Source organism: Micrasema longulum, unplaced genomic scaffold, assembly GCF_059751315.1.
Source record: "Micrasema longulum isolate JH-2025_06_02 unplaced genomic scaffold, ASM5975131v1 h1tg001372l, whole genome shotgun sequence".
Taxonomy (NCBI): domain Eukaryota; kingdom Metazoa; phylum Arthropoda; class Insecta; order Trichoptera; family Brachycentridae; genus Micrasema; species Micrasema longulum.
The window spans coordinates 259,362-270,027 of NW_028278558.1; the positions used below are offsets into that span (position 1 = coordinate 259,362).

At 37.2% G+C, this 10,666-nt stretch overlaps 1 protein-coding gene across 5 annotated transcripts; it reads right to left on the reverse strand.

Moving 5' to 3' along the window:
* Positions 1–864: 864 nt before the first annotated feature.
* On the reverse strand, positions 865–10,272 carry LOC148275640 (platelet-activating factor acetylhydrolase IB subunit alpha2-like). Of its 5 annotated transcripts, none has more exons than XM_088235401.1 (7): positions 9,828–10,272; positions 8,537–8,781; positions 6,284–6,401; positions 5,620–5,720; positions 2,853–2,972; positions 1,856–1,988; positions 865–1,226 (listed from the first exon to the last, which is right to left on the reverse strand). In XM_088235401.1, the coding sequence occupies exons 2-7, from the start codon at positions 8,675–8,677 to the stop codon at positions 1,111–1,113; spliced, it is 729 nt and encodes a 242-aa protein (XP_088091527.1). In that variant the 5' UTR covers positions 8,678–8,781; positions 9,828–10,272; the 3' UTR covers positions 865–1,110. The 5 variants fall into 5 exon arrangements, with proteins under 5 accessions (XP_088091527.1, XP_088091529.1, XP_088091528.1 ...); XM_088235403.1 differs by having other exon boundaries at positions 8,537–8,710; positions 10,135–10,229; XM_088235402.1 differs by having other exon boundaries at positions 8,537–8,710; positions 9,849–10,218.
* Positions 10,273–10,666: the final 394 nt, after the last annotated feature.

A 10,666-nucleotide genomic window follows, 5' to 3' on the forward strand; every position in this document is an offset into this window, starting at 1 on the left:
CCTCGTTACATCCGAGATCTGGCTATATCCGTGATCGTTATAATAAGCCGCCAGCATGTAGGACATTCAATCGAAAGTTAATAATATATGTATGGATTTTTTCGTCTAGAAAAAAAGATCGGGTTGTGGTCCTGTGGCTAGTGTCTCGGACTCACGGACCAAAGTTCCGTAGTTCGAATCCCACTTTACCCCAACTTGATACCATTTTCTAATAGTAAGTTAATTACAACTCGTTGAAAATGGCACTCAAAATTAAATATTCGGGTAAATCATAAGAACGCAAATATTATTTTTTTTTTTTAATATTTAAAAAAACCAAACATACGACTACTCACTGAACGATGAAATATTATTATCCGTGTCTAGTATACGAGATTTAGCTATTATACTTGACACTAAACTTTATTTTACAATTCATATTAACAGAAGCACAACTGACTTAAAAAATATCAATACCCTTAAAACTCTCTTCTGTTCCCTAGTTCGCCCGCACCTAGGGTATTCCTCTGTTATCTAGTCTCCATATTATGATGTTCACATCAAGAATGTTGAATCAGTTCAACATCGATTTTTAAGAAAGATAGGCAGAGACTAATTAATGAAGTAAATCCGACGTTCTGGTCCTATTTAAAATTCTCAACTCACCCTTTGATGAGCCTGAACTACTGAGCTCGATAAAATTAAATATCCCAACTAGAAACCTCAGACTGCCAACAAACATACCAGTCTTGATTTCTTTGATAACAAGTTGTCTTCTTTCAAACGATAACTGAATCAAATTCAATTATAAACACCTCTCTCCCGCTTCCACTCCCACAAAGTCTACTATAAACCATTGTGTCTTTCTGCTTTCCTTTATAATAATTTTCTATGCTTACGCATTTACATAAGTCCTTTAAAATGCCCATTGGGCGTATATATAAATAAATATAAATCGTTATTTGTTTCACATGAACAAACCTAATTACAATTAGATGAATGTGGGTGGGGAATTGTTTTAACTTTGTTTTTGCTGTATCTCGAAAGGAAATCTTTGGACTTGACCGAGAGAACACACCCCGACCCGGGATATGTTGAAGAATAGTTGGATTAAATCAGCAACTGTGCGTATTACCGGAGTAATTCTTTGACCTTCTCGAGAACAGGTTTCCACCCCAGTCCGTATCCTTCTTCTGTCAAGTGAAGGGAGTCGTACATCAGCTGCGTGGAGATCACCCCGGCTTTGTCTGAAACCGAATATAATATTGTTAGATGATTTCCATAGGTCCAACACTAGAAATAGATAAAGACACTACTAGACTGCAAAAAAATAATCATTATTTTGCCTCAAACTGCGTACGATTCTACAACAAGGTACCTCTTGAAATTCAGGCTTTGCTAACGAAAAAGTTCAAAGATTTTGTCAAGCACAGCTTGTTTGGAAAGAGCTACTATAGAGTAGATAAACATTAGATTCGTGATTATTAATTTTAATTGATCGATTTTAGTTTGTTGATTTAAATTGTGTGATTCAAATTGTGCAAATTAATTTGATTGATAGGTTTAATTGACTAATTATTGATTTATATTTTATAGTTATAATATTATGGACGATAAGAGATTCGATGAATCCTGCATAAAGAATAAAGAATAATAATAGCAAACAGTCCAATTAGAATACTTCTGTCTCTGGAAGCCGACCGACAAGTCGCATCGTGTTCAAGCTGGACGCGGACTATTTCGATGCACCGGACTATCGGACTCATTACTCCAAATGGATGTAGTAAGCAGTTAACATAAATTGCGTCCTTTTTTTCCAAGTGTATATTTTAACTCGCTCAAAGTAGCCCAACTCGGTCCTCTTGTATTTACTTACCTATGAATTTGTCCCAGGCAGTATCGACAAGATGAATCTCGGCGTCGGCAGAATATCTCTCCGACAACAGTCGATTGGTGTCGGCGCACAAAGCTCGATATTTGTTGGCTGTTAATCCTTTCGGGTGCAGGAGCTACGAGACAGATTACTTATTGATATATTTTAAATATGAGAATTGCGCTGCCTACAAATACGGAATTAATATCTGTACCTCAGAGGCAGACGCATGCAAAGCCTAACGTCAAATGTTCAAAAAGCCTCAAGAATCTACACTCTCTAAGTGATTTCTAATCATTTATAGCAATAATTTGTATTTTCAGTATCTTAATACATTGGTTCTTTCATTAAAATACTTACGTTTCTTAAAAATCAATGGACACGATCATAAACTGGATACGAATATTGAAATGTAATTTCGTCAAATTCTGGATTTGCATCCGTCTGCCTCTGAGATACAGATGTATACCTTGGATGGAAATCGAGTGCAAGCGGTGACTTCACAGAGAGATCTCGGAGTTGTGATAACTTGAATCACATGTTATCCAAGTTGTCCAACGTACCAATTCCCTTTGTTATTATTATTTTTTAAATTGGTTAAGGCGACCCATCTTAACAAGGATGATTTGTGCCATAAAGTGTGCTTTAAATGTTTAGTTTTTTAAAAATAAATGCAGACCCTTTCTTTTATCAATTATACTCTCTATATTACACTCTCCCCTGATTTCATCATTATTGGCGAAAACCTTTGAAAAAAGAGTTGTGAGATTTGTAATAATGCTTCACCAACTCAATGGAGAATGCTAAGTTTGCGGTGTCGAGTAATTAAAATCTGTTTTTGCAAGATTTAGAGACGGTTTTGAGTTATGAGTTATTATTTAGGTGGGCAGGTTTTTATGTATAGTTTATTTTGACATCCATAACTGATTTTCCATTTACGGTTGAGATTTCTAAGTTCGCTTCAAATACCCTCAATTGTCTAAATGTAAAGTGTACTCACCGGGAGAATGACTTTCGATTCGGGACTTTTGTTCCGAATATTCTCGACTATATTTTCGATCCCAGCCGCGATATGGATCGGTCGAGAGCTCGTATTGTTAGTTCCGACAAATAAAACAACCTGTAATGAAAAACTGTGTCGTTAAGTAGGGTTCAACATATTCGGTTGTAGTTTATATTTGGTCTAGTCCCTTTGCCCCTCTCTGTGATTAGCTTCTCGCTACTATCCGTGGCCCCGTTGTAGGTCCCGTCGGATATACCGGTCCGATTGGTTCCGAAAATAATTTCGAGGCTTTTAAAAAGTTTCCGGGAAGTATGTTTACTAGGGATGGAATGACTGAGAAAGATATCGAAAGGAGGGTGAGCGGCGGGAACAGAGTGAACGGTGCACTGGAATCAACCTTGGCGAATAAATGTTTGCCGCAAGAGGCAAAATTAGCAGTTCACAATGGAGTCCCGGCCCCGACCCTGATGTATGGGAGCGAAGTATGGACTTGGATAACAGGGATGAAAGTAAGATGAATGCTGTCGAAATGCGATCTCTCGGGCGAATGTGTGGCAAAACTATGTACTATAGATGCGCAAATGTCAAGATTCGCACATAATGAAAGGCTGAGATAAGCATTATCGACAAAATCAAGTAAGGAGCTCAGCGTCGGTTTGGACATGTAGAGCGAATGGACAGCGAAAGAACGGCTAAAAATATTTAGGATGCGAATATTGATAGGTGCATAAATAGAGGAAGGCCGAGAAAGACACGGCATGACCAAATCCAACAAATACTCGAAGATGGACTTGTTAAAAGTCGGAATAATCGGCGCACGTCCATGAGAAGATGTATGCATGTAGAGGAAGCGAGATCTATGTGCAAAGATAGAGTGATGTGGCGTTATATCCTCTCTGCCTACCCCTAAGGAGAAACGGTGTGACGGTCCTCTTTTCTTCAAGCCGATGAAGCGCATAGTATGTACTTGCGGATTACCTTCTTTCAGCACAAAGATGCTAAGGCCACCAGATAACTTGGGCAGCTTTTCTCGTTTGGCACGCGGGCACCGCTGAGGAGACTCGTGTCCTCAGATATGGAGGGCGAGCCGTAGTTAATATTGATTAATTATCTATTCGCACCGCAATAGAGCGAGACGCCTAATTTAAAATAAAAAATATAATTGACCATTGTAATTAGTTACAATGGTCAATTATATTTTTTATTGTCGAGTTATTTCTTCCTCCCAGTTGTGACCACCGGCTCCCGGACGAGTCTCCCCTGATCTTCTTTTTTAAGTTGAATTCAATTCAACAATGTTTTGAGCATGTCCAAATGCTCGCAGACTGGCTGGATTTCCTCCCTAGGGAGTTATTCATATCTAAATTTGTTGCAACCGAGAGGGGAAACAGAATGTTGAATGTTACAGAAGGCAGAATGGTGAATGTTACACACTGTGTAAAGTGGCCAGTGACAGGTCAGCCACAAATTTAAATATGAATCGAACTCTGCTACTTTCGCTGCCCCCTCCACTGGCTTGGCTCATTACACGGAGTACCTTTGTCCGATATTGTCATTCATCCTCACGACCACATGGCAAACACGAATGATAGCAAAAACTGTATTTACATGGATCACAATGGCCTACGCCCGTTATAGTCGTTTTATAAAATCAAGAGGTAGAGAATTCAAGAAATATGAATGTTCAAATATAGGCAAAATGGTGAATCTTACACAGTGTGTAGCAGTGGCGAACGGTGATTTTATTTACAGGTAAGCTATAAAAAAATATTATTTATTTGTGCCTACATGGTAGGTACATAATATATTATAATGTAAGTAATACATATATACTATAAATAGCTATTTTTTCTGTAGTAGTGAAATCAATTCAAACGACTATATTATTAGAAATATATTATATTGTGTAGCTATATTATACATGAATTCAATACATAACTTATATGAAAGTTACAACAGAGATGAATATTGAAGTGAAGGTAATATAGACGCAGTGTGTAAAGTGGCCACTTAAACCAGCCATTGACAGGTCATAAGCCCTGTAGATGCCTAGACTTCTATATTACCTTCTCTTAAATGTTCTTCATCTCTGTTGTAATATGTCAATATAAACAGCTCCCCAGGGAGTTGAATCCAGTCCTTGTCTACAAAAATTTGGACAAACTCAAAATATGAAAGTTTATAAAAATAGCTCAATGAATTCAGTCTGGACGATTGAAATGTCAACTGGCCTATTTGTTTTAGAAAATAATAATGCCAAAAACGGCCGCGTCGAGCGCCACATGTGTTGCCATTCATATTTTAAAAGTATCACCTCAAAGAAAAATACTCCTTAAGAAATAGTGTTTGAAATACTGTTTTCCAAATCGAGAATCTTCAAAGAATTTGTGTAATCTGTAAGTTTACTCTAGGGGAAAAATCCCACCACTGAGTTTAAGATGTCCAAAATATAGTACACTTACTTGCACGAAGAAATAAGCCGGAGTAATCGGCTAGTTCCTCGGCTCATTGCTGGCGCTGGGCGCGCTTTGTTAATATTTTAATTTATATTTGGAGAAAAATATTTGTTTGTTTTTCTGTAAATAAAGTTACCATAAAACATCACTATGGATAGTAAAATATTATAATCGCTTCTATACACACTTTATTAGTAAAGTGGCCATATAAACCTTCTCATAAATGTTTTCCCTCTGTGTTGCGATAAATTCAAATATTTATTTGTCAAAACCAAAACGCAATAACATGTATTATAATGCAACTATACCACAGTCGGTTTGAGTCTGGCCAACCAGTCTCCGTCTTGTATGCGATATAAAACATGTTCCACTAAATCTCCTCCAATGCCGAAGTTCAAAGAGATTACTCCTGGAAATAGAAATAATACGTTACAACAAAGTGGCGAGTGAAGTTATGAGTAAAGCTACCACTGCTGTTAGTAAATATTGCGCGAATCAATGGAATAAAACACCTTACAAGGGTCGTTTGAAGAAATACAGTTGTCGGAGAAAGTCCAGAGAAGAGCAACTAAAATGGTTGTTTCTTTAGGAAATAAATCATACGAGGACCGCTTAAGGGAGCTCGGGTTAAGTTCACTGGAAGAGCGGAGGCAGCGTGGTGACTCAACTGAGCAATATAATGTACCTAAGTTGAAATCAATGTTCACTAAGAATGAAAACCGCCATCTCCAGAGGTCACTCATTGAAATTAAACACTACCTCCTTCTCATCCAACCCAGGGAAGAACTTCCTGACAAACCGAGTTGTGGAGAAATGGAATGGCCTTCCCGAGAAAGTGATCGGTGCTAGTTCAGTGAATGTTAACTAGATGCACACAGCAATGTATAATGCTTAATAGCCATGTACACTTGATATACACGCATCAGCTTAATAGCTACTAGTGTATTATTAATAATAACAATAATTACAAACCTCGAGGACCATATTTCTTGTAGATATTTGTAAATGTAAGTGCCTCTACTATGGAGTCTCCCAAATAAAGGACATCACAGCGAAAACAGGAATTTGCTGCCGATACCAATTCTGTGTGCTGAAATTACTCGGGAATTAAACAATCAAAAATAAAAATTAAATCTGCGCTTGCCCGGTGGACGCTAACTTCGGGGCAATCACAATTATTATTATTATGGATAAGTGATATAGCGCCAGTTTCGTAATAAATTACCTCAAGGGCGCTTTACATAGTGATTCTATAGATAAATTAATTAAATTGAAGCTTTTAAATTTGTAATTTAATTAAAACAATTTATTTTGTTATCACAGGCTACGGATTTATTCAAATGATTTAGTGAACAAGTGGGTTTTAAGTTTTTTTCGAAACATCACTTCACTCTCACAGCCTCGCACCTCTGCTGGGAGAGCATTCGATGCCATAGGGCCTGCGACCGCAAATGCGTGTTCACTGAATTTAGTGCGCTGTTTGCGTAGAGGTATAATAACCTTATCTCTCGGGTAGACGTAGCTGATCTTAGCGAAGGATGCCTGTCAGCTAGTTCATCTGGAATGCAAAGTTCCTTTAGATATTCTGAAGCAGAGTTGTGCAGTGACTTATACAAATTTTCTTCATTTTTAATATTATTTCCATTTGTAAATACTAACTACAAACTTTAAAATAACTTTTTTTACTTTAATTTAAATTTTTAAACAACTTCCATTTATGTTTTTTTTTCCTTCTCCTTTTTGTACTTTCATTAATAACCTTTCATATAATTACTTTATAATATGGAAACTTTACTGGTCCATTAGAGTTAAGTCTAACTGTGTAAAATATAAAACTATGTAACTGTACTGTATGTTTCCTAAATAAAAGTTTTTTTTTTATTTTAAATAAGCCGACAGAGTTTGTATTCCACCCTCTGTGGAAAATGTAGCCAGTGTAATTCCCGAAGTAGTGGAGTGATATGATATAAGTCTCGCTGCATCATTCAATACAGACTGTAGGCGAGTCATTTATTTTGTTCATTGGTAGACCTGCGTAGATACCATTACAATTATCGACTCTAGAAACTACAAACGCATTTATTAATTGACGGGCGGCATCAACCGGCAAATTTTTGCATATGCATTTAATTTGTCTCAGCTGGTAGAAGCACGAACTTATCGTTCTACTGACTTGAGCGTCAAGAGAAAGATCAGAATTAAGGAAGACTCCCAGTTGTTTAATGGCGGGTAAAGCGGTACTCCTTACATCGGGTAGTGCCGTATCCTGAATCAAATTCTGTCATCCACCCGTAGTGGTTCCGTTTTTGATGGGTTTAATGTTGTCTGTTTTCAGCCATCCAGTTTCCTATTTTCTCAATGCATCCATCAATTAAATTAACAAGCACACTTCTCTCGCCTAGTTTTCAATCAAAATAAATATGTGTATTATCCGCGTCGCAGGGAGACCACAATCCACATTCACAGTGCTCCATAGAGCACTATAGAGGATATATTTAGAAACAATTCACAAAACAGTTTAATTTGTAAAATGGTCACGTCTCCGCTCGTCCATCTATCTCCGGACATTCGAGCGACACGGCCAGCCGTTTCCACTTCAACCGACTTGAATTATTTCACGTACTAGGCAACGCCTGAAAACACTGTTTTGAGTATGTCCAAATGCTTGCAGACAGGCTGGATTTCCTCACTGGGGGAGTTATTCGGATCTAAATTTGTCGCAACGGAGAGGGAAAACATTTTTGAGAAAGGAATATGGAAGTTTAGCCATTTATGGGGACATTTATTTAAATCTGAAGGGGCACAGGATTCTCCCATTACTTTGGCGGGTCTCTTTAATGTATATGATAATAATCTGCGCATTCAATACAAGTTAAAAGTAAAAGTAGTTAAAGTTAGTTATATTGAAATATTGTCGCCCTTGAGGTGATTTTCACAAAAATGGCAATGGTGCCATTTACATGGGTAAATATTATCGATTTATGCTTAAATAAATGTCGGCCTCATGGTAATGCAGTGTAATGGTCAGCGCGTTTGCCTACCATCTCGGGTTCGATTCCCGACATGGTTGAGACGAAATATTTATTTAAAAATCTGTTTTTACACTAGAATATTTCATAGTCCCTGGACTGGTACCTGAAGCGTAAGACTAATATACGCCGCGATCGGTGTACTAATGCAGTGGGAATGATGATGATAAATGATCCCAAATAAACGGTGACTCACCTTGGAAAGCTTTCCTTTGCGTTGTGTTGGAACTAGACAACCGTTCGCCGGCTCCCCCGACATTTTCAATGAGCTTTGCAAAATACCAATGCACTCTCTGTAGGCAGTAACGGTCGGAGCTTTATGTAATAGGGAGAACATTTATTTGCGAGCCCACCGGCTTACGATTATTTCCTAGTCAATTTGGTAAAAGATAATATTGTATTAAATGAGAAATGTGAACGATCAGTGGGAACGGAGATATTCTGAATCGGGTAGAAGAATTAGTGTATCTGGGTAGTACGTTTACTAGGGATGGAAAGATCGAGAAAGATATTGAAAGGAGGGTGAGTGCCGGGAACAGGGTGAACGGTGCACTGAAATCTACTTTGGCAAACAAATGTTCGCAGGAGGCTAAACTAGCAGTTCACAACGGAGTTCTAGTGCCAAATCTAATGTATGGGAGCGAAGTATGGAATTGGAAAAATGATGATGAAAGTAGGTAAAATGCTGTCGAAATGCAATCCCTCAGGCGAATGGGTGGCAAAACGATCTATGATAGGTGCACAAATGTCGAGATCCGTGAACTGTGTAAGGCTGAGATATGCATTGTCGACAGAATCAAGAAAGGGGTGCTGCGTTGGTTTGGACATGTAGGGCGAATGGACAACGAAAGAACGGCTAAAAGGATCTACGACGCGAATGTTGATGGATGTAGAAAACGAGGAAGGCCGAGAAAGACATGGCACGACCAAGTCCATCAAATACTTAAAGATGGACATGTCAAAAGTAGGAATAATCGGCGTGCGTGCATGAGAAGATGTGTGAATGTAGAGGAAGCGAGGTCTTTATGCAAAGATAGAGTGATATGGTGTTCTATCCTCTCTGCCTACCCCTACGGAGAAACGGCGTGATGGTTTATTTGTTTGCTCGGTTTGAATGAGAAATTTCAAATACTCGGTCAAAACCAAATGCCGACCATCCAACTCTTGTATAATGCCAGTACTCCTATATGGCTGCGAATCTTGGCAACTCACCAAAGCTCAAAATATCCATTTTCTGAGTTTTGAAAGACGAATATCAGGTATAAGGTGGTTCGATTTGATAACTAACAGTGATATATTGAGTTTTTCCACTGACATTTCTTGGTGGAACTGCATTTTAATTATAATAATAAAAATACTTTATAGTTTTATAAAAGTGGAATAAAACTATAAAGTATTTTTATTATTATAATTAACTAACAGCAGCAGCCTCCTAGGACAAGCGTCTCGGGGATGCCTATTATAGTGTGTTTAAGACAATTATTCACCAAAAAATGCGACATTTATACTTTTTTCATGAACAACATCAAATGCATAATTTTTTTATTTGATTTTACATAGAATTTATGCATTTACATAGATCTATGTAGATCAATTTGTGCATCGCTAACGTTTTTGCAAAATGATGTAACCTTGTAAGAACGTCGTTAATAATTAGGTTTATTTTATGTTTCAAGCATTGTATTAAAAAAAATAATCAACACGCCAGATACAAATGATTTTTCGTTGACGTTACTACAAAGTTATGTCGTCACTTTTTCTGACAACTGTCATTCTAATTTCTAATCATGTTACATTTCAAGAACTATAGGCGGCATAGGCGCCTTACGAAGTAAATCTCAACGCGCGCAATTAAAATTTTTACTAATGTCATATGTCATTTGTCCTATAAATATTTTTTAATGTCTTTGATTTTCCTAGAGTTATAACCATAGAAAAAAAGATGATTGGAAATCTGATCAACTGACAGCTGAAATTTATTGTCTTATTATTTGATATACGTAATTTGAAAAATGCATAAATATAAAAAAATAGCATTTTTATTAATCGTGTTCGTAATTTATTATAAATCAACACTATTGTTTTAATTAAATTATTATTTCAAATTCAGTAACACTGCATAAACTTATGGCTTTCAAAGCTAAACCCGTCTGCCGCCTACTAACGTAACTCAACTAAAAACATCCTCATTTTTATTGCCGTATTTCTTTCTTATAATTATACTTTCGTAACGTCACAAAGTCACCCCTGAGTAGCGTCTAATGACATAAAACAACAAAAATGTTATCATTTTTATTGTGCTATTTCAGATATGCAACGAATTTAA